Genomic DNA, 26,100 nt, shown 5'->3' on the forward strand with positions numbered 1-26,100 from the left:
GATCAACCGTCCCCCGGTCTTTCCTAAGAAAGTCTCATGAAACAAGCCAAATCGATTTCGGACCACACGGATATTAAGCAGAGCCACTTTTAATAAGTTCAGGGGGGATACTATGCGGATTTTTTTGTTTGAACAAATAAAATCAATGTTTTCAATTAGTTTATTTACGTTGGTAAGTCATCATAGTGCGATCTTTACTTGATGCAAAATTACTGACTGACTCGAGTGGTACTGCAGGAGTGGAACAATTTATACAGCAGGGTGAGGTCTTATTTGAGCATGTCCTAAACTCATGACTGCCTCATAGAAGGCACAAACTGGAGAACCAAGCTTCCTGGGACAGCCTGAAGTTAGCTTTGTATCTGCTCATTCCAACATAAATGTATCCTTGAAACTTCTGTATGGAATTTCGTACTTTAGGTGACATCTTCATGACTGCAAGTTGACTTTCTCCTTTTATCTTTGTGAAAACAAGAGATAAATTTGAGCCTTTATTTAACTGTTCTTTAATTTCATTATTCTTCTCAATAATGCCCGAGACTATTTTGCCATCAGGAATTGCAGTAAAAATACCTACAATTGTCATTTTTGACATGATCTTTCTAAGTTGGGACACCATGAAGTTTGAGTGTGTACCAAAACAGGAGCTCGTTTCCCCACTAGCCTCCTTCTTGCCGACCACCTGAGGTTATTACTTTATTCTCTGCGCCACTGATCGGTCTGTTAGCCGCTTTGGCAGTTGGCCACGTCTTTATTACACACTGTTGGAAAGTACTGGTTCATCACACATATCTCTTCCTCTTTTTGAAGATGTTTTCGTGTTGCGTGCCAGTATACAACTTAGGGATTTTTAAAAGATTTGGCCATGAAGCAAAAATTTAATCGTCTGTTTGATGAGAATTTTGAACGATAGTTCAAGTTGACTATAAAATGGTTGGTATTAAATAAATTACAAATGTTAGGTTAAAACTACTTCAAATATCTTGTGGCATGGTATGTGCAGCTCCTTGTGAGGGAGACTGACTGAGAGAAGAATAACTTGCAAGATGAAATACCACATTCACAGCTGAATGCTACCATCCTAGCTGATACGTATTTCACCGTGGAAGAATAAATGAACATTCGATATAATAGCCCAGTAGCCTCTGTCCACAAACTTATCGTGAACCCGGAAATTTGGTACTGTAATGTTTTTTATTAGATACGCGTACCACGGGGATCCTAGATGCGGAATTAATCAGAAGCCAGCTTAGAAACTTTGGGCAAATATCAGAATCAATCTTCTAGCTATCAAAAGTTGTCCATTATTCTATTTCACCCATATCAGACGACAACCATCTTGGATTTATGCAAATTCTGAGAGTTGCCCAAAGTTTCCAAACTGGCATCTGATCAATTCCGCATCTAGGATCCCTATGGTACCAGTATCTAACAAAAATCCTTACAGCACCAATAATTTCCGTGTTCACGATATAGCTATTGGACTATAGTTATCCTCATAACATTTAATAGAGCTTTCTCTTTGTTGGGTTGATTTTTTCACTATTTATTTTTCTTATGACTATTTTTATTGTTAAGTGTAACTAGGATGTGGAGGAAACCCTGTCTTCACCCAACTGTAAATGGGTGTTTAATTTTACAATTTCGGAAGTAAAGAAATCGAGTGCAGTGTTGGCAACAATGCCTACTTATGTAATGAAAAGAAAGCGTAGCCTACTGTAGAGTGCGCTATATCCGCACAACGGGCCAAGAAGCCCATTTACACATACTTGTGTAAGTGGCTTCATATGAGTGATGAGTGACCTTGTCCTCCCTCGGTGTACTCCCGCGGCGACCGTTGCATCAGCGGCCATTGTGGCCGTCTATCCTCACCTCAGCTTTTGGAGCCGAGTGCAAGACCTCCCTTTATGGTTGTGTTGAAGGCCTTGTTGGTGCGGTGTCCTCGACTCCCGCTTCCAGGTGCCGCAAGCTAAGGGGATGAGAGAAGCCCTTGCAAAGCGCTATATAACGCTTGAGGGCGCCGGGAGGCGCTAGTCTGTAGGTACCTGCCTCTGTGTCTCCAGTCATCGCCACTAGCGGTGAAACCGGCACTAGCTCCAGATTCCAGCAGGTCTATTGCAGATTTATGGATCTGGACCGGCTCCTGGCCCTTGTTTCATTATTCTGAAATATTGGTGAGTTTAATGAGTTACTTTACTACACTCTACTTCCAGCACCTCTTAATCCTACAACTGGACAACTGGCTCATCTCAGTTCAGAGTCTTAAAGTTTTATAGTTCAAAAATTTCCACATTTATAGACATAAGAGAGCCTCCAGCTGCTCTTACTGTACACTGAGGGAACAACACCAAGGCTGCTGAGACGTTTATTGTTGCCAACACCAAATACTTCCTGGTCTGATGAGTCACTCCTTGGACCACTTGTTGGTCTGATGAGTCACTCCTTGGACCACTTGTTGGTCTGGTGAGTCACAGTATTATTGCATATCAAGAATCTGGAGAGTAACTTTGTAATGTAAACAACTATCCTGTACCCGTAGTGTAGAACCACCACCGGTAGACGACCTGTTGCTGTAGATGATGTTATCAAACCTCAAGATTTTTTTTTTGTTAGTGGAGGGTGAGTGAAGATTTTCCTCCCCTTGTTAATGTTAACGGTTGGCATATTGTCAACACTTATACTCTTAACAATAAAATGCAAACCAAACAGTCAGACCTAGAACTATTTCTATCTTCTTTATTTTGAAAATAATCCTATGTTACAGCGTTACTTGTACCGCACCTCCCGCCTCCCTCACTCTACTATAGGTGGGTGGAGATGACAGCAGGTGTTGATGGTAACAAGATGTGTTTCACAGGTCACAACATTTAGTTATTGAGTAAAATAATAACCAGAGGAGCGACTTGATATATTAGGAAGAGAATGGGTGACCATATAACGGATATAGTCAAGACAAAAACTGCAACAGAGTTTTCGACCTTGGGGGAGTTAAGCATTTTTCTTGCGGTCGTGAAATTATCAGAATTTCTCCACTGTTGTTAAAACATGTTCATTCTTATTTCAGATGTATAGTATACAGTTTAATGTGTAGTGTGCATTTATCATTACGTGCAGATTACGCGTGCATACTCTCTTCCCATTACCACCAGAAATGGCCAATGGAGTGTCTGGCAAGATGCCGACTTAACATTAAAACAAACCTGTTTTGACTTTTGACTTTTACTTTTAACCTCTTCACCACTGATCGGCTCGTTAGCAGAATATATTACACAAACAAGCTTTTGACTGATTTGAAACCATTACTGAATACTGGAAGAAATCCAAAGAATTGCGTTTTTGTATTTCTTCACAATTCTCATATTAATTATTATTAAGGAAGAAATGTCACCACACTGATTATTTTTATTCGGAAGAATGAAGCTTTGCGGATCTTATTAAAAATTTGGACTGTTAAATTTTTTTGACAAATTTTGTCACTAGTACAGTTTTTTATGTTGATTCTAGGTTTGCAACTCATTATTGGGGAATAAATATTTAACATTTTATTGGCGTTTGTTTGCAGGAGCAGTGTCCGTTTTTTACCTAACCTAACCTCACAAACAAGCCGGTACTCATCGTCAAATGTTGGGTGCGAGTTTATGCGGCGCCAGTGTCACAAAGAACAAAAATTGTACGAGCTTATGTTAAGCATGATTGGTCAGCACTTCTGATTCATAGACCTGTAAGTCACAAATAAAACATTTCCGCAAAACATGAGTTTCACATTTAAGTTCAGCACGAAAAACTGTATCTTTAATGCAAGTTTAAAAATTTGGAACACAGGCCAAATTTTTAATAATACCCTGCTTTGAGGATGAAACAATATGTCTGCAAATATCAAGTCACAGTTTGTTCATGTTTCTCTCTCTAAATGTATGTATGGAAGAAAGGGTAACTCAGGTCACATATGGCGAGGCATTACAACACTTGCTGATATTACACCAGGAAGCTCTAAAATTACCATATTTCCCAAATGTACCCCGCCCACCCCAGACCTTAACAAGAGTCCGTTTACAGTAAAAGCTGAACATCTTACTGAAATTTGCCTAAAAAATTATATATGATCAGCAGGGACAGTGATCATCACACACTCAACCAATCTCGGATATAGTTGCTAAAGTACGTGTACTTGATTTTGTCTTTTCTATCCACATCTCTGCTTCATATAAAATCAAAATTATAAAACAGACTCGATACTCAAGATGATACCAATTTTTTTTTTTTTTTTTTGAAATAGCCCACCCGAGCACAGGTCATTGACCCACAACGGGGCCTGGGGGACGAAAAAAAAAATAAGAGTAAAAAGAAATTAAAAATTAGAAGAGAAAAAGACTATTAATCTACACCACGAACATGCCGTAAAACCAGCTTTTTGGAGTGAGACAGAGTGTAGGAGTATGGAAACACAGACGAAGGCAGAGCATTCCACAGTTTGGATGTGTGAGGAAAGAAGGGAGTACTATTACGGGTTTATGTGACCGACATCCACAGAGAAACGGTGGGCACCGCAGGTAAGACGAGTGTTAGGAGTCCACGGTCTTGCCGGCTCTACACAGGAAGACAAATCCACGGAACATTGCCCGTTAAAGTACCTGTAAAAGAGAGATAGTGAATCAACATTGCGGCGAAGAGAAAGGGATGAGAGATTATCAACTAAAGGAGGAGAGCCAATAAGACGAAATGCCATTGATTCCACCCTGTCTAATAGTTGGACAGAAGAAGAGCCACTCCAGATATGAGAGCATTACTCCAAGTTAGGACGAATGAATTCCTTATAAACTTAAAGCAACTGCTCAGGAATCAAGTAGTTACGGCATCTGTATAGCATTCCCAGCATCTGGGAGGCAGCTTTAGCGATGTTGTGGATATGTGGCTTCCATTACATATATGTTCAAATTACTAAATATACCCACATATATTCAGGGGAAACACCTTGGGGTGAAGGTTGTTCAGGTGATTCAATATTGATTTTTATCAATATTGTGTAAATATAATTCCTTGCTTGTTTTTTACTGGACATTATCACTCGCTCGAATCTACCCTGGCCGACGTCAACACGTTATTACCGGCACCAGCAGGGAACTATTTAAGCAGGTAGTAGGCAGTTACCAAACAGGGAGGTACTACCGCCTGGGAAGATATTGGAAGCATAATGTATTGTCTAATGGTAGACCCTGCTGCCATATGGCATCACGAAAATTGTGACCAAGTCCCAGGTTGATGATCTGACTGAATTTCTGTCTCATTTACACACAATTGCAGGGTTTCAATTTTTTCTCTTACTTTGACAACACAACATACATGCAGTATATCGTTTCTCACTATTTATTTATTTATTTATTTATTTTGCATTTATTTATAGTTCTACATTATTATTATTATTATTATTATTATTATTATTATTATTATTATTATTATTATTATAATTATTATTATTATTATTATTATTATTATTATTATTATTATTAATATTTTATTATAATTTTTATTTTTATTAATTATTATTATTATTATTATTTTTATTATTATTATTATTATTATTATTATTATTATTATTATTATTATTATTATTATTATTATTATTATTATTATGATTATTATCATTATTATTATTATTATTATTATTATTATTATTATTATTATTTTATTATAATTTTTATTTTTATTAATTATTATTATTATTATTATTTTTATTATTATTATTATTATTATTATTATTATAATTATTATTATTATTATTATTATTATTATTATTTTTATTATTATTATTTTATTAATTTTTATTTTTAAATTATTATTATTATTATTATTTTTATTATTATTATTATTATTATTATTATTATTATTATTATGATTATTATCATTATTATTATTATTATTATTATTATTATTATTATTATTATTATTATTATTATTATTTTTATTATTATTATTATTATTATTATTATTATTATTATTATTATTATTATTATTATTATTATTATTATTATTATTATGATCATTATTATTATTATTATTATTATTATTATTATTATTATTATTATTATTATTATTATTATTATTATTATTATTATTATTATTATTATTATTATTATTATTATTATTCTATCCCCCCCCCCCTCTCCGCCACAATGTGGGTCGGTGATCCGTGCCCGGGAGGGATAATCCCCATTAAAAAAAATAGTTTGTGACGCACCTCGTGACCCTCGACAGTGTACTTTACCACCTAGTGTTGTCTCATTGTGCTATAGTAACGTAGAAAGTGTAGGTGAATTACGCTGTGCTGATGTTGACGCAGTGCAATTGGAGAGTCGTCCGGTCTCTCTCTCTCTCTCTCTCTCTCTCTCTCTCACCATCATCAACAACGTCTGGTTACTACACCTGCAATGAGCTTGTAGGCGTTTCGTGGTATAATGTTGTCTAGCACTCAGGATGGATGGAAACTCTAAGGTGGTTTTCTTGTATAATATAAGTTATATGATAGACAATCTGGTGCTGGAGGTGCCGTGTGGTGAGGAGCTGCTCAGTAGAGACGTTCGGTGAGTAGCGTGTTGAAGGAGATAGATGTGCAGGAGCTTCGTTAGAGAAGATGTTGCCTGTTGCTGGCCTCCTGGTTGAATGAAAGCTGGACAGCGAGGAGCTTGCTGGAGGAGGTGTTGCGTGTTCAGGAAGATGGGCCAGAATGAGAGAGCTGGTTGGTGAGGACGCTCAGAGAAGGACAGCTGGTGGGTCTCCATGCTCGCCGGCGGGAGCGAGGACCGCCAGGCAGCGGCGGAGGAGGTGTTGCTTGTTCAGGAAGAATGGCCAGAATGAATCTCAATGGAGAGACAGAGCTTATATACCCAGCAGCCGTGAGTCATCTATGAGTCATGTAGGGAAAACCCGAGAAGTAACCGGTCTTTGGCTCCGTTGCTAGGATACTGCGGCATCTGGTGACGCCGCCGCCTGGGCCGCTAGTTTGGTTGCTAGGGAAGATGGTAGCAGCTGGTGGCTGCGGCTACGCAGTTGTAGGCAGTTATAGGGGAGACGTCCACTACAAGCTTCTGTCTCCGGTGTGCTGTGCGTTGCTTCCTTTCTTCCTTCCCAAGCTTATTTCACTAAATATTAACCACCCAAGCATTATTTTACGGACTAGGTTAAGCTTGATTAGATTAGGTTAAGATGGGTTAAAATAGGTTAGGTTAAGTTACATTAATATGGGTTAGGTTAGGTTAAGATGAGTTAAGATGGGTTAACTTAGGATAAGATGGGTTAGGTTAAGATAGGTTAGGCTAAATAGGTTAGATTAGTGTTAAGTTGCTTATGTTGAGGTGAGAAAAGCCGGGAGGGGAATCTTCAGGTGATCACTGTACATTATTTAATTCCTTTGTGTTTATTGACTTGATTACACTAGCGTAATCAGTGTTCATCATTCGCTACTCTCTTACCTCACACATCATATTGTATTCGCTCACTTTTACTCTTCATATCGTACGTATAAATTCTCTATTGTTACTCGGATGTTCACTGATCTAACCACATCCTGCGCTATCACCTCATACACACACACACACGCACACACACACACGCACACACACACACCAATCTCTGCGCCCCCCTTCCCTTCAGCTATCATCACATTGAAATACTATATACAGTATTTACAAACATCAGCATATTTCATCTTTCGTATCCCTGTTTCGCGACAAATACAGTCTCTTCCTGGCCCCTGCCTACGTTTTATCTCATTTCGAAACCATGACATTAAGAGATGGGGACTGGGGAGGGTCAGGTGTTGCTGTGTGTAGTGCTACTTACAAAAAAAGGTCACATCTGGAATATTCTACTTTTCGACATAATTGATCGGCATTTTTATATTCAGTGCAACAAAACGAAAAATAAGACAAAATTTTCAAATTTATAGTTTACTGAAAATTGTGATGTTATCCTGTGCCTTAGGGTTGTGGAGTAGGGCGGAGCGCCGGGCAGCCCCTCAAGCGACGCCTCACATAACTCATAACTCTCACACAGTAGGTCATGAAAACATAATGTTATTACTTAGGTTTACTGACGCGTGATGCCTGTGAGAATAACAATGATAATTATATGTAATCGATCATGAAATTTTATATGTATTAAAGCTTATAGATGACACAAAAGTTGTCAGTAAAATACATCTATGATAATAACTATTGTCTTTCAAGTCTTTCTATATATATATATATATATATATATATATATATATATATATATATATATATATATATATATATATATATATATATATATATATATATATATATATATATATATATATAAAAGGATTAGCTTTCTCAGGGACAGGTCACCGATCCACATCGGGGCCTGGGGGCGGGAAAAAATATTGAACTAAAAATAAATGCAGAAATGGAAAAAAAATCAAGAGTAAGTAACTATACTCGTATACCTGTATGTTGTGCTGTCAAAGTAAGAGAAACAATTGAGACCCTGCAATTGTGTGTAAATAAGGCAGTCAGTTCAGCACCTGGGACTTACAGTAGACTATGTGGTGAATGTCATTATTAGTTAAACGTATTAATTATATTTCTGTGGTTGGCCTTGTTAAGTTATAAGTAAGAAAATATTAATTTTCCTTTTTTAAATTCTTAGAGTTCATAACACTACAGTTTTGGATAACATTAGAACTCTAAGTAATTAACCTGAAATGTTCTGCAATAATAATATTTACTTTCCTTTATCCTCTTCACCACTGATCGGTCTCATAGCCGATTGGGTGGTCGGTCACGTCTCTATTACGCACTGTTTCCAAGTACTGGTTCAATAATGTCTAGTCTGTACCTGCTCCAGTGTTCATCAAGTCTGATCTTAAGTGAACTTACAGTCGGTGCCGTCACAACACAATCTGGCAGTTTGTTCCAAAAGTTCACAATTCTCACTCCCAAAAAGTTTGCCCTGACAATTGTCTAAACTTATAGCTTCTTCAACCTGAGGCTGTGACCTCCAATGGGGCGGGTATTCTCTGATGATTACCGGCGGTAACACAACACACTTCCACACCACACAAGCGATTGTACAATACGTAACCTTACTATTACTTTTTTTTTACTTTTATCCTCTTCGTCACTAATCGGCTCAATAGCCGCTTGGGCGATCGATCACGTCTCTGTTACGCAATGTTGGCAAGTACTGGGCATGCACCGGCTCCTGACTGTACCTGAACCTGCTCCAGTGTTGGTCAAGTCTGGTTTTGAAAGAGCTTACACTCGGTACCGTCACAATACTTTCTAGCAGATTGTTCCAAGAGTTCACAACTCTCACTCCGAAAAAGTTTGCCCTCACAGTTTTCTGGACTTGCGGCTTCTTCAATCTTGAGCAGTGACCCCTTATGGGGCGAACATCCGCCAGCTCCAAGAAAGGACACTCGACTGAGTAGTTCCCCTTCAGATGCTTATACACCTCAGTCAGGTTGCCCCTTGCCAGTCTGTAGTATAAGGTTGGTAAGTTTAGGCGCTCCAATCTCTCAGGGTAGTTGAGGTGCCGAAGCGCAGGCACCAGTCTGGTGGCCCTCCTTTGAAAATTTTCATCCAACTGACAGTCGCTAGTATATCTCGGGGACCAGACGGGATGACAGTACTCCAGATGGGAAGCACTTCACTCTTGAAGATCGTTACGAGGGACGGACCGTCTAGATATCTGAACGACCTTTTTATAAGACCCAATAATTTATTTGCCGGATTTACCTTTTTCTCGCAATGACCCGAGAACTTCAGCTCATTGTCAACATATACACCTAGGTCCTTCTCACATTCACTCTCAATTAGTGCAGTTTCTTCATCCCGTTGGGACATATGATACGCCTCCTTACAGTTGGTACGACCCAGGTGCATCCTCTTACACTTCGTGACATTGAATTTCAGCAGCCATTTCGTCGACCATTCTTGGAGTCCAGAGAGTTCCTTCTGCAGCTCTTCACAGTCCGCTTGGTTCTTGATTACCCGAAATAACTTGGCGTCATTGGCAAACATTTGTATGGAGGAGTATACAACGTCAGGCATGTCATTTATGAAACAAGCAAACAACAGCGGGCCTTATACACTGCCCAGCGGTACCCCGCTTGTGACAGGTACGGATGATGAATTCGTGCCATTAATCACCACGCACTGCTTGCGGTCATGTAGAAAGTCTTCTATACACGCAAGGACATTTCCCCGAATTCCGTACCCTTCCAGTTTGATTTTCAGCCTTTCGTGGGGTACACTGTCGAAAGCCTTGGCAAAATCTAGGTAAATATTGTCGATATTACCACCCCCGTTCCAGAATATGGGTCCAAATATCCAATACCTTGAGCATATGCCCACTCAGTCCTTTAGAAACTCTTCTAAGTGTCGACTTAATAATAATAATAATAATAATGATCCTTATTATTACTGTGATAGTTTCTTTTAATGTGTCCTGGTAGCAGGGCCTTAGCATAAAGGTCCCTTTAAAAGACCCGTTCCGCTGCCTGGTTATAGGCCGTTATGGCTAGTGTCATCCACCAGGCTAGCACAATTTATTTCACCTGAGCAAGAGATGTATCTTGTACACTTCAGTGGGATGACTTTCTTAATAATCGCATCTACAAATTGAAGTCTAAGAGATATGGAGGTGATCATGCCCTTATGGCAATTCAATATTATTTAAAAAGGAAGAAGAGAAAAAACAAACAAAATAAAACCTAGCTGCCTCCTGTTGGCGTTTTGACCTCCTCGGTACTGTGTGTCCTGTGTTGCCTTAAGAGTTGTCTTCCGTTTTTTCTCTATTTTTCGGAGATTTACTTTTATTTTACTTTTATCCTCTACGCCACTGATCGGCTTGTTAGCCGCTTGGGCGATCGGTCACGTCTCTGATTACTTTTCCTTTTCATTTATCTTCTTCACCAAAAGATCGGCTCGCTACCCGCCCGGGCGATCGGTCACGTCTCTGTCACACACTGTTGGCAAATACTGGGCATGCACCGGCTCCTGAATGTACCTGAGCCCGCTCCAGTGTTGGTCAAGTCTTGTCTTGAAAGAGCTCACACTCGGTGCCGTCACAACACTCTCTGGTAGATTGTGCCAAGAGTTTACATCCCTCACTCCGAAAAAATTTGCTATCTCTATGTACACTGCATATTCTTTAAATAACGGATTATATACGAACACTCAGTCCCTTAGAAACACAGGAAATAAAATTCTTTGGGGTGGTAATAGAATGCCTTGCTTATTTTTTATTTTTTTGTTTGAACTATTATTTCCTTATACTTTCTTTTCCAGTTCTCATCAACGACTATATCTCTTTGTACTATCACTATGTACACTGTATCTCCCTATGAATGGTGTACTGTAGGCACAGTTTCAGTTCTTGAGATAGTACACAAACAAAATAAAAATGAAATAAAAATAAAAATAAAAGTCTTTGTGGCACCTATAACACGACTTGGTTTCTGCTGGCAGTGGTGCCTACCAGCTTGCTTGCCAATTTGTTCTTCACTTTAAGTTATTTACAACCTCTTCCGCGGTCACTGATGACACTATGAACTGATTTAACTAAAGGCACAGTATTACACTCCCTGGTTGGCCTTTATCACAGCCGTGACCACAACTCCGTACAAAAATTAAATAAAATTTTGTCGTATGCTGATAACCACAAGGAAAGAAGAAAACACGAAGTTCCCAAGCGCTTTCGTGTAATTCACATCTTCAGGGGTGAGTACAGACTAGAGAGAGTAATACAAATCAAGGTGTATATATACAGAGGAGGGTGAGACCAGGTCCACAATGGTCAGGTATTAGGTAATGACCCTACTAATCTTTAAATAGCACACAACGGTTGGTGGTCAGGTCAGATGGTCAAGTGACCCGGCCTTCTCACCTGATCACAAATCTTCTTAATTACAAAATTGTCCAGCTTGTACATGCCGTTACTCAAATTCATGTTGAATGCTTCGGTATGTTTAATAAGACTAGATTCTATGATGTTCCTACTATCAATTGAATTACATGGTAATATTGAGGAGGCATTATCCCAGTCAATGCAATGCTTGTTATCCCTCAAATGAACAAACAGAGCATTGAATTCCTGGCCTGTCCTAACACTGTATTTGTGTTGTTTAATTCTAGTTGCAAGATCTTTACCTGTCTGGCCTAAGTAAAACATATTACATTCCTTGCAAGGAACTTTATAAATGCAACCAATTGTGTTGTTGGGGGAGTTCTTGATTAACATATATAAATATAAATATATATATATATATATATATATATATATATATATATATATATATTTCATTAGCCCAATAAAGCACGCGGACTTCTACATACAATCAACACCTCAACCCGCCAGGATTCGAACCCACGGCCCACGACCCCATGACTGTGACCGGAGAACGCTAACCGCTGGACCACCAGGATACAAAAGCAGTCCTAGACTTTGTTATATTTCACACAAAGCCTGTTCAACGAGCTTAAGCCGCCGTGAACCTCTATTGGGGACTACCCTTATCACGTAGGTGGTCAGAGTAACGTTTTACCAAATCCGGCTTCGAAACACGAGGATCCATATATATTTCATTAGCCCAATAAAGCACGCGGATTTCTACATACAATCAACACCTCAACACCTCAACCCACCGTGCTTTATTGGGCTAATGAAATATATATGGATCCTCGTGTTTCAAAGCTGGATTTGGTAAAACGTTTATGGCCACTACAGGACCATGAACGTTAAACACCGTTATCTGACATAGTAATGACGACCTGTGGTGTAATTGTAGGTTATGCATCTAAGCTACTGTGCCGAGTAGCAACCTTGTAAATAAGCTACTGTGCCGAGTAGCAACCTTGTAAATAAGCTACTGTGCCGAGTAGCATTTATATATATAATTACGTGGCAACACTGCACGTGTTATGTGGCAACATTGCCCCGAGGCTGCCATATGGCAAGGCAGTCTCAGTCTGACTGTGTGAGCCGTGCATGGCACACGCTAGTCACCACTTGTATTTCACCTATCCCTTAATAAACGGACTTCAGTGTTACCCGGTGTTTCCCTACTCATCACTGCATTCTTCAGGGAACACATGTAACCATCATGGCGCAGTGACTAGGATCTGTGGACTTACAAAGTGTGTGAACAATGCCGACGGTTACATCTGCCGGCGATATGCTCGTCGACTCATAGTGTGTTGTGTTGTGTTTCGCCGCGATGTGCAGTGTTGGGCCGTCACAGTGCTTTTTAGTGACGGTGGCAGTGTAAGTGTCAGTGTATTAGTGTGTCTAGAGCTGAGAGTTGAGCATTGGCCTGTTTTTTAGTGGTACCCACGGAGCACGGAGGCGTACACCCTTCTCATGTGACATCCCGGGAGACACTGACGGTCTCACCCCCACCCCCGCCGCGTCTCTAGCCACCGGCATTAAGGCCACCACGAAGTGCTCTCTCAGACACACACACACACGCATGCACTGACTCACTCACTCACGGACAGAACAGTGGACTCTATGCGTTATTTCTGTGCTGTTTATGTCATATATATGTGGTTCGAGCTGTTGAGGCGCCACTTTATATCCTAAACAGTGCAGTCCACACACACACTAAGATGGGCGGTAAGAAGGGACAACGTCAAGATGGGAGACACGACTCCCCACCACCTTCTCCTCCACCGGGCGCAGACTCTGATCCTCCACCTCCAGTGACGGACATTGCCACAATTCTGAGGTGGATGGACGACCGGGACGAGCGACGTAGAGAGATGGAACTTCAGAGGGAGGAGACACGAAGAGAGGAGGAAAAGTCGCGTTTTGATGCACTAATGGCGACCCTGGCGCTAACCCACCCTCCCTCACTCACGCACCAAGGCACCAATATCCTCCCTTCTCCACCACACCAGCGTCCTCCAGGTACTCTTTCCTCCAAACAAACAGCTCCCAAGGCATCTGTTCAACCCCCACCCGCCCTCTCACCAGACATCACGTTTCAGCTTTTTCGTGAGTGGAGGCGGCGTTGGACAGATTACTCCACGATGGTGGACCTTGACAGCATGCCTCCAAACAAACAGCTCATCCAACTGCGGATGTGTTTGTCGCTGGAGACCCAGAGAGTTTTGGAGCACACGTTGCAAGTGCCTCCCGATTCTACATCTTCGGTGACGGATGTGCTCGACCTTTTGCAGGAGCACGTTAAGGGTCGGAATAACGAGGCCTTGCGTCGCCGCGCCTTCACCAGCTGCAAGCAGGCGGAGAACGAATCCTTTGACGACTTTTTTGTACGCTTGAAGAGTTTGTCAGAGGAGATCGACGTCTGTAAGGCGCACAGCCGGGAATGTGAGGAAGCCTGGATCAAGCACGGGATCTTGGCAGGTGTCAGGCAGGAAGAGTTGGTGCAGCGACTCATCCCCCTGGACGCTTCCTCCACACTCCAGGTGGTAGTGACTGAATGTCGGTCGTACGAGGCCACCAAGTCCGCCACCTCTGCCTTACGGGCCCCACCTGCTGTGAGAGCTATCTCACAATACAAGAAGGGTGAGAAGGCAGCCAACAACGTGAAGGCTGCCGCACGTTCTTCCACGCCTCCGCCTAGTGCTTCCTGTGGCAGCTGTGGAAAGCAGCATGGCCCCAAGACTTGCCCGGCCGCCGACGCACTGTGTCGTGGATGTGACCGTAAGGGCCACTGGTCTAACACAGACAGGTGCCCTGCACGAGGCCGCAAGTGTCAGGCCTGCGGTCGCTATGGACACTACGACAAGTGCTGCCGCCAACCCAAGCCCAAAAGCCCGAGACGAGGAGGAAAGCAACGCACTTCCCTCGGTGTGGTTCGCACGCAGCCCCCTCCAGATGGCCCACGCAATCCCAAGCAGCAGCGGAGTCACATCAGGAGGGTGGAATCGACCACGCGCCCCAGGGCTACCCCTTCCCCTACCATCCGCGTCGCCTTCACACACGGTGATGTGTCGGGTCACATCGAGGTGATACCGGACACCGGCGCTGATACTACGGTGATTGGGTTGAAGCACTTACAGAAACTGGGTCTCACCAAACGTGACCTGGGACCACCGCCGCAGCTGCTGTACTACAATGCGGACGGTTCCCAGATGCTGGACGCTGTGGGCTCCTTTCAAGCGGAGATCACTTACGGCGACAGGTCGTGTCACGGATGGATCGACGTGCAGCCTACTCTCGCTACACCCTTGTTGTCGTGGGAGCACCTCAAGGAGTTATGCGTGGTGCCCAGAGACTTTCCCGAGCAGATCCCAGCTGCTCATTACACCGCCAGCAAGGTGCGTGAGTCGACGAGCAACGCGCCTGGCACTGCCGCACGGAGCTGCCCAGAACCCACGTCCACTCCCACCCACACAGGACGCTCCCCTGCCCAGATCCTGTATGGTCACCCTCTCCGCTCTTGCGTTCCTGCACACGCCAAGGCCTTTGCGAAGGAGTGGCAGGCCAGAGCCGAGAGCTGCGACCGCCGCGCCGCTTCACGTGCCCAGGACGCCAAGGCTCGGTATGAGCACCGTGCCCGCCCTCTTCAGCCACTGGAGATTGGTGCCCTTGTCCGCGTCCAGGACCCGACGACGACACGTTGGGACAAGGTGGGCATAGTGATGGGCGTCGGCCGGTCGTGGGACTAAAAGGTCAGGATGCCGAGCGGCCGTGACTGGTGGAGGAACCGCCGCTTCCTCCGGCCAGTCCCACCTCCTGCTGCTGGCCCCCTGACCGAGGACGAGTCACCTACACCTCACGAGGATCCGCCCCACAGTGCACCTCGACGCTCGGAGCGACTTAGGACTAAGAAGTCCGCTCAAGACAAAGACTATGAGCGTGAAGGGGGAGGGAGATGTAGGTTATGTATCTAAGCTACTGTGCCGAGTCGCAACCTTGTAAATAAGCTACTGTGCCGAGTAGCATTTATATATATATAATTACGTGGCAACACTGCACGTGTTATGTGGCAACATTGCCCCGAGGCTGCCATATGGCAAGGCAGTCTCAGTCTGACTGTGTGAGCCGTGCATGGCACACGCTAGTCACCACTTGTATTTCTCTCATCCATAATAAACGGACTTCAGTGTTACCCGGTATTTCCCTACCCATCACTGCATTCTTCAGGGAACACTTGTAACCATCAGTAATAGTCAGCATGCTTACCTCGCAAACAAGAGGACCCGGAATCGATCCCCAGTCAGGGTGAATCTATGGGCAAGTTTCTTTACGCCATTTGCCGCTATCTACCCAGAAGTAATTGGGGGCCTGGATGTTAATCGATTTGCGGATTGTATTCTGGGGTAATGGTCAGTCAGTGCAGTTGGCGAGCTGTCCGGTCTTCTCAGACTACTCCTTGACACCGGGTCATGCAACTCGTTAACTAAGAGTGTAGTTGTTGTGTTGGCGACAGCTTCTACACCTTAAACAAATTCACGCCTAGGTGGCTCTGAGGCCGGCCATCCTCGTTACACGAGAGGTAACGGGGTAGATATACAGTAGACTGCATGGGAGCCTTATTTTTTGACGGGATTAGCCCATCAGGGCACAGGTCAATGACCCACATCAGGACCTGGGAGTGTAATAATAATAATGATAATAATAATAATAATAATAATAATAAAGGACCATAAAAAAAAGAGATCTGTGGTGAGAAGCGATATATACAGTATGTATGTTGTGTTGTCAAAGTAAATGAAACAATTGAGACCCTGCAACTGTGTGTAAATGAGGCAGAAATTCCGATCAGTAACCTGGGACTTGGTCACAATTTTTGTGTTGCCATATGGCAGCAGGATCTACCATTAGACAATACATTATGCTTCCAATATCTTCCCAGGCGGTAGTACCTCCCTGCCTACTACCCCTGTACTACAGTATTACTCTCAGTAACCGTGTGAGTCATCCACAAAACACTACAGTTATAGACATTAGGCAATTATTAAGGGCGGATCCAGAGGAAAGGGGGGGTCCTGGGGGTCCTGGCCCCCTTTTTTCATTAGAAAATTCCAATACTTTTTCTGTAGTGCAGTATTGTACTCAGGCATTTTTGTATAGTAAAAAGTATTTACTACTGACTTCAGAATACCTCCTAATATCAAGAGCACGTGGCTTCAAAATGGCCTCAAAATGTTCATGATATTGCTCAGATTTAAAAAAAATAATTCTTGCGTTCACCCCCCAAAAAATACCCCAGCTGGGTGGACTTGCTATGCTCGCCATATTCCCCCACCCACAACTTCTTGGACCCCCTTCTTGATGTTCCTGAATCCGCCCCAGATTATCCCTTTTTCGTGTAACACATTATATATATATATATATATATATATATATATATATATATATATATATATATATATATATATATATATATATATATATATATATATATATATATATATATATATATATATATATATATATATATATATATATATATATATATATATATATATATATATATATATATATATATATGTGTGTGTGTGTGTGTGTGTGTGTGTGTGAGATGTGAATGCTTATTTAGCCGTGAAGAATAAAATGTTGTGTAACAAAATATTTTTACTCGTCAGCATCGTAGTAAACTAGGAAGAACACAAGGAGGTCAGCCAATTAGCAGGAACAAGGTTCATGAGAGTGGTGGGGAAGGTGGGGTGTGTGTGTGTGTGTGTGTGTCGGGAGAGTTTACGTTGAGTGCTGAGGCTTCACGTTAATAGGATTCCCGACATGTGGTCACGTCAGCCGTAAGAGACAACCTGGTCTCACCACCTCCATTTTTTATTTATGCTGGCTGTGTAATTTTTATGGTTGTACGCACCTTTGATGGCTCCTTCCTCCACACACACAAACAGAAGGGGGGGGGGGGGATGTACTCTGAATACGTCATCCAAGTCATGAGATTTAACGCAAGAGCGTCCTTGTCAACCTGAAGAATACGGGGTGTCGTCACTTTTAACGTCGATGATTTGTTCCTTGAAAATGCGACTGTAAGTGAAATGACGAGAAGCGGATCAACTACTCCCACAAGAATGAATGGAAGTAGAAGCGTTAGTTGTTGTTTTGTGTTTTTGTCAGTCAAAAGTCATTCTGCACATCAAAGTTTTAACAAGGAACTTTTTATGATTCTAAAGTTGAAACTATAGATAAATTTAAATAAAAAAAGTTATTTGCGAGTATGAAAGAAGAAATAAACTTTCAACGTCTATCTTGTTCACGTCTACTCACTGGTGCAGGTGTGGGATTAAGTGTTTTCATTATCCTCATGCAGTTTAAAAAAATTGTAAAGAATTTTCAGAGATTTTTCCTTTTTTAACAGAGACTGTTAGAATATCGCTTGGATATTTTAATAAGAATATACAGTCCTTGAAATGTATGCCAAGCGCTGTTCAGGCATGTGTAAGGTTCGCTGCTACAAAAAACATTTGAACCCCTATTTAATGTCGTTGGAAAGAAAATCCAGCAACTAAAATCACATGAGTTCTTTTGATTTTTACCCAGTGAGGTATTTGTTGGTCTCTTTAACGTTGTTGAGAGGACAACGACTTTATAAGGATACAGGACACAAATCGAAGCAACTTTATGATGATTAATTATGTATTACAGTATAAGGTTATTTCTTAACTCGCCGAATAGCAACAAACTTGATAGTCATAATTGTTTCAGATAATCTTAGAAATCAGACGGATCAGGGTACACATTTGCCAAGTTCACTATTGTTAAAGTGCTGGCTAAGGGTCCATGCTTAGTGAATTTAGGATCATGTCGGCGTGACGTTATGAAATTCAAATCACAAGTCGGCAGATTATTAACATGTTAATTGGTAGAGGCACTGAGTGTGGTGACCCATTCCATTCTTAGAGCTCTTGTTAGTGTATTAGTGGACCCTGTGGACTCGAACGTGTTGTGATGTAGAGCCTCGTGATGACGTCATGAGCGGGAAAGAATCTACAAGCATATTTTTTTTAAGAATGTGAAAAATATATATACGCACACTGTAGAGGAGAGGGCCTGAGGCAGGAACAAACATTCTTTAAACATACACATACTGCTCACACTTCCAGTTGTGTATACAAATATATACACTGCAGTTTGCATCCTATATTAAATTGCTAAATCATTGATTCTCACCATGGAAATCGTATGTCATTTTGCTAAAAGTGAATTCACTATTTTCTTTATTCCATAATAAAATATTTTTTCGACTTTCAGAGCTACTGAAGGCTATCACTTACCGCCATCATGGGTAAAAAAGGAGAGAAGGATAACAAGCTGGAGAAAGCAAAGACTCTTAGCATAGATGAGAAGAATGATCTTGCCATGGAGGCGGTAAGTTGAGTGTACCCGAGCAGCCTGCTCCTTGGTCCTTTAGTTGGTGAACACTTGTGTCCCATCACTGGTGGACACAATGTAATGCGGAGGTTGTTAGTCGCTGGTCGACGTTCTCAACTAACAATATACTGTATTAGGAACCCTCAGGGGTGATTGAAAAACAGTTTCCCAGACTACAGTATACTGCTCCTGGCGAGGCAAAGTTACTTTTTCCAGACGATGCTGAAATGGACGATTAGACGTTAATGTAACTAATTCTTACCTCATGACTTAGTAATGTAGCGCAATAGGATCACTGTTTTGAATCATCACTGATAATACAAATAATCCACACACTAAAGTAGCAATATTAAATATATTTACATGAACTTGATATTATATTGCAAATATTATATTCATATAACATGCAATAACTTGCAACACTAAAACTTGTTGTCAGCAATGCATTAGGAGTATTACGAGTCAGTTGAGGTGAAGTGTATTGGTTCCCACAGGGTAGCCGGTTGCTTACCCAGATGCCAAACTTGCCCAAGCCTCTCACCCTGGAGGAGAAAAAGTTTCTCCTAGCTGTGGAACGAGGCGACTGCAACACCACCAGGAAGTAAGTCTTCTTCAGTTTTATTTCTTTGGCAAATTTGTTCACACATCTGTTACTATGTCTCATACAGTAACTTTATGACAAACTCACAATTTATACAGAGTCGGTACTTTCATCATTGTGTGTCTTTTTCTCTACTGGAGGAGAAAACTCCCAAATTGTTTCCCAAATCTTCAGTCTGGAGGAAGTAAGGGGGTGCCCAATACACTAGCCCCCTCGGGGCAATCTAAAAAAATCTTCAGTCTGGAGCCTTTCCTTACCACTGTGCTTCTCTGCTTGTTGGTCTTTTCCTATCCCTTGGGATCTCTTCCCTGGCCTTCTCCCTCCCCACCCTGGTATCCTCACTTCCCTCCTTATCCCCCTCCTTCCTCCTTTCCCTCCCTATCCTCGCCTCCCTTCCCTTCTCTCCCCTCCCCTCCCTGGCTTCCTCCCTCCTGTCTCTAGCCTCCTTCCTGGCCTCCCTCAACCACTTAAAACTGACGCATCCTCCGTGGCTCCTTCAGGATGTTACAGAAGGCTCATCGCCACCAGGATTACATGAACATGAACTGTGTTGATCCGCTGGGGCGTGGCGCTCTCCACATGTCCATCTCCAACGAGAACCAGGAGATGGTGGAGATGTTGGTGGTGATGGGCGTGGAGACCGGAGACGCCCTTCTGCACGCCATTGACGCCGAGTTTGTGGAGGCCGTGGAAGTCCTACTGGAACACGAGGAGGTCATTCACAAAGAAGGCGACGATTATGTAAGTGTTTAGTGACGTGTTGTGTTGTTTTGGGTGGCGCATAGTGTTGTGCTGTAAGGATGTTTACATTGTTCATATGTATTATATAAAGCAATTTAACATATATCATTCGTTGTAATTACAAATCACTATTTTTGCTGCACTGTATTACTACACGTTCACACTATGTGTAGCGTGTCGTCTTGCAAGAATGTTTAGCAGTACCATTGAAAGTCATGTTACTCCCTATCACTGTAACAGCTATGAGCTGGTCAAGGAGTCAGTCTTTCTCTGGAGGTTAAAGTTCATTCAGTGACTCCTAATATAAACTGCTATCAGTATAAGATGTCTTTGCAAAAATTAATGATTGTTATCATTACCATAATGTTCTGAGTCATATACAGTAGGTGGTACTCCGAGCACAGGTAACACTAACACTCAGGTAGTGAAGTTAAATATCACTACAGGGAGTGAATGGCACAACAGGTGAATCATTACATATACTTCCTCTCATCCTTTTCTTGTATTAATAAGGACACAGTTCGTCCTTAACCTCCACATTCATTAGCTACACCTCGTCATGTCAGTTCACTACACATACTAGGCTAGGTCGTGACGGGTGGCTCATGGTTAGCTCTGTAATACATCAAGTGACTTAACAATTATACCGCTATAATATAGACCGCCAGTTTCGATGACTTTTAAGCACTGACTACTGTAATGATAAAACATGGATGACTACTGTAATGATAAAACATGGATGACTACTGTAATGATAAAACATGGATGACTACTGTAATGATAAAACATGGATGACTACTGTAATGATAAAACATGGATGACTACTGTAATGATAAAACATGGATGACTACTGTAATGATAAAACATGGATGACTACTGTAATGATAAAACATGGATGACTACTGTAATGATAAAACATGGATGACTACTGTAATGATAAAACATGGATGACTACTGTAATGATAAAACATGGATGACTACTGTAATGATAAAACATGGATGACTACTGTAATGAAAAACATGGATGACTACTGTAATGAAAAACATGGATGACTACTGTAATGATAAAACATGATGACTACTGTAATGATAAAACATGGATGACTACTGTAATGATAAAACATGGATGACTACTGTAATGATAAAACATGGATGACTACTGTAATGATAAAACATGATGACTATACTGTAATGATAAAACATGATGACTACTGTAATGATAAAACATGATGACTACTGTAATGGATGACTACTGTAATGATAAAACATGGATGACTACTGTAATGATAAAACATGGATGACTACTGTAATGATAAAACATGGATGACTACTGTAATGATAAAACATGGATGACTACTGTAATGATAAAACATGATGACTACTGTAATGATAAAACATGGATGACTACTGTAATGATAAAACATGGATGACTACTGTAATGATAAAACATGGATGACTACTGTAATGATAAAACATGGATGACTACTGTAATGATAAAACATGGATGACTACTGTAATGATAAAACATGGATGACTACTGTAATGATAAAACATGGATGACTACTGTAATGATAAAACATGGATGACTACTGTAATGATAAAACATGGATGACTACTGTAATGATAAAACATGGATGACTACTGTAATGATAAAACATGGATGACTACTGTAATGATAAAACATGGATGACTACTGTAATGAAAAAACATGGATGACTACTGTAATGATAAAACATGATGACTACTGTAATGATAAAACATGATGACTACTGTAATGATAAAACATGGATGACTACTGTAATGATAAAACATGGATGACTACTGTAATGATAAAACATGGATGACTACTGTAATGATAAAACATGATGACTACTGTAATGATAAAACATGGATGACTACTGTAATGATAAAACATGATGACTACTGTAATGATAAAACATGGATGACTACTGTAATGATAAAACATGGATGACTACTGTAATGATAAAACATGGATGACTATACTGTAATGATAAAACATGGATGACTACTGTAATGATAAAACATGGATGACTACTGTAATGATAAAACATGATGACTACTGTAATGATAAAACATGGATGACTACTGTAATGATAAAACATGGATGACTACTGGATTGATAAAACATGGATGACTACTGTAATGATAAAACATGATGACTACTGTAATGATAAAACATGATGACTACTGTAATGATAAAACATGATGACTACTGTAATGATAAAATATGAAGATGAATGTTTATGTGGTGCTGCTACACTTGATAATTAAACGCCCTGTTGAATCAATGCTGACTACTGTACCTCCTTCCTGGACGTAAACACAGTCGTGGGAGAAGGCGGACCGCAACACCTCGGCCTTCACCCCGGAGATCACCCCACTCATCCTGGCCGCCCACAGGGACAACTACGAGATTCTCAAGATCCTTCTCGACCGTGGAGCTACACTTCCCATGCCCCATGATATCAAGTGAGGTTTTACGTTTCTCTCCCACGTAGTTCCAGAGTATCTGCTCACTAAATGATATGTGTCCATTTTGTATGTAATTCGTCTGCAAGAATTTAGCTTTGTTAATTGTCATACTTATTTTAAATGAGTGTTTTATTTATGTACGATGAATACAGACTTATCACGACAATATAATATGCATCACTTACTGTATATCACTGAGTACATATCAAAGGCTTAGGCACAGTTACGGCACAGCTTTTCTTGTTTTGTCCAATTTGTGTTTATAAAGTTTTAACTCTTATTTAACTATGTTTTTATGTCGCCCTGTATCAACACTCTCTGATCTCCACCTGGTTCCGTCTAACAACATCTTGGCCATGACAGATGCGGGTGCCCTGAGTGCATCAGATCCTCTTCCGAAGATTCGCTGCGCTACTCCCGCTCTCGCATCAACGCGTACCGAGCCCTCGCGTCGCCCTCCCTTATCGCTCTCTCCTCCACTGACCCCATCCTCACCGCCTTTCAGCTCTCCCTTGAACTCAAGAGTCTCGCCTACACCGAACACGAGTTCAGGGCAGATTATCTGGTAAGCTCTAGTGCCATGTTGAGTGGCTGCTGACCAGTGAATGAGGTGTTTTTTCCCAGTTTAATTATATTGATTTTAGAAAAATGTCAATATCTCCCCTTTGCTAATCTCTTATCTCAGGGTACTCTCCTTCACCACCGTGGTCCTCCTTCTCCCGCAGGAGCTACGTAGCAAGTGTATGAAGTTCGCAGAGGAACTGCTGAGTCACGCACGATCCTCAACTGAGCTGGCGGTGATGCTGAACCACGACCCTGATTCTGTTGTCCCTTACGAGGAGGGCACACACATGATGCTCAAGCGTCTCGAACTGGCTATTGACTGTAACCAGAAACGGGTAATGTTTCTTGTACTCTCCCTCACAGGTTATTATTTTACGTTAAGAGATTATCACAACTTTATCAACTCCTGTCATATAAGATAGTTGTGGGCATTATACATGGGTCTACCTGATCAGCAGTTACAAACTTATTAAATTTTATTCGCTTGTTCACCTTTGTTCGGTGTTGTGTTGTAGTCAGCAAATGTGCGTCACCGTAAACTATGAATAATTTGGCCTCTTTTCCTAATTGACTTTTAAACTTTTTCGTTTACACACCGCAAATTTATTCTTGATCAAAATTATCCGCGAAACTAACGCGGTTTAAACCTTTTCCTGGTGAAGAAGCATTTGAATATATACCCTATTTTCCATATTTTTTCCTCACTTACCTGTCAAACTCATATATTTAACATCAGTAGCTGGGGAGACTTAAAAAATAATATAAATTATGAGCAGTAGGGAACAAGTAAGTAATGGATTACTAGACGTGTGAAATCCTTAACAACACTCGCTATCCCAGGTATTGACGCGTCATTATAATGAGAAGCACTTCCATCCCCCCAAATATATACTTTTTTTGCTTTTACTTTTATCCTCTTAATCACTGATCGGCTCGTTTGCCGCTTGGGCGATCGGTTACGTCTCTATTACGCACTGTTGGCAAGTACTGGGCATGCACTGACTCCTGAATGTATCTGAACCTGCTCCAGTGTTGCTCAAATCTGGTCTTGAAAAAGCTCACACACGTTGTCGCCAGCACACTCTCTGGCAGATTGTTCCAAGAGTTCACAGCTCTCACTCCGAAAAAGTTATCCGCACTTGCGGCTTCTTTAATCCTTGAGCTGTGTCCCCTTGTGGGGCGAGCGTCCGCCAGCTCCAGGTAAGGACACTCGACTGAGTAGTGCAGTCTAAAATATTTGTGCAGCTCAATCAGGTCTCCCCTTGCCCGTCTGCAGTACAAGCTAGGCAAGTTCAGGCGCTCCAATCTCTCCGGGTAGCTAAGGTGCCGCAGTCCAGGTACCAATCTGGTGGCCCTCCCTTAGACATTTTCAATCAGCTTACAGTCCTTAGCATATCTCGGGGATCAGACGAGATGACAGTAGTCCAGGCGGGGAAGCACTTCACTCTTGAAGATCGTAACGAGGGACGGACCATCTAGATATCTGAACGACCTTCTTATAAGACCTAATAACTTAGTTGCCTGGTTTACCTTCTTCTCGCAATGGCCCGAGAACTTCAGTTCATTGTCAACGTGCACACCTAGGTCATTTTCACATTCCGTATCATTTAATGCATTCTCTTCGTCCCGTTGGGACATATGATACGACTCCTTACCGTTGGTGCGTCCCAGGTGCATCCTCTTACACTTCGTGACATTGAATCTCAACAGCCATTTCTTCGACCATTCTTAAAGCTCACAGAGATCCTTCTATCGTTCTTCACAGTCCGCTTGGTTAATAATTTCCCGAAATAACTTGGCGTCGTCTTCAAACATTTGTATGGAGGAATCTACAGCCTCGGGCATGTCATTTCTGAAGCAAACAAACAGCAGCGGGCCCAATACACTGCCCTGTGGTATCCCGCTTGTTACGGATACAGATGATGATTTCGTGCCATTAACCACCACACACACTGATTGCGGTCATGTAGACAGTCCTCTACCCACTCCAGGACATTTCCCCGAATCCCGTTCCCTTGCAGTTTAATATTCAGTCTTACATGGGGTACACTCTCAAAAGCCTTGGCAAAATCTAAGTAAATATTGTCGATATTACTAACCTGATCTAGAATTTGGGTCCAAATATCACCTGCAAAATACCTTCAGATTTAGGTAAATCATTAATTACGTCGTATTAACAGAAAATACATAACAGTGACAGAATTGAGGTACTGTACGCCGATTCTGTGCCGTGACGTCACAAAGTTGATGTTTTAGATTAGATATACTAAAAACAAGTGAAAAGGTAATTACCAGGTTCTGATGACGTCATGTGGGTAGTGTAGCCACCTGATTAAGAAGATAGTGTATGTGTAGTGGAAGGT

The 26,100-nt window shown here is 41.4% G+C and overlaps 1 protein-coding gene across 1 annotated transcript in view; it reads left to right on the plus strand.

Annotated features, from left to right (window-relative positions):
• Window positions 1–2,044: 2,044 nt before the first annotated feature.
• The window catches only part of LOC121859388 (transient-receptor-potential-like protein), a gene marked incomplete in the record, with an annotated part of 64,444 nt that continues 40,388 nt past the window's right edge, over window positions 2,045–26,100 (plus strand). Inside the window, 7 exon segments of the mRNA XM_042356169.1 lie at window positions 2,045–2,174; window positions 19,219–19,335; window positions 19,833–19,939; window positions 20,440–20,680; window positions 23,028–23,170; window positions 23,537–23,738; window positions 23,899–24,072. Of these exon segments, the coding sequence (XP_042212103.1) occupies window positions 19,249–19,335; window positions 19,833–19,939; window positions 20,440–20,680; window positions 23,028–23,170; window positions 23,537–23,738; window positions 23,899–24,072 (954 nt within the window).

Source organism: Homarus americanus, unplaced genomic scaffold, assembly GCF_018991925.1.
Source record: "Homarus americanus isolate GMGI-L3 unplaced genomic scaffold, GMGI_Hamer_2.0 scaffold7626, whole genome shotgun sequence".
Taxonomy (NCBI): Eukaryota; Metazoa; Arthropoda; class Malacostraca; order Decapoda; family Nephropidae; genus Homarus; species Homarus americanus.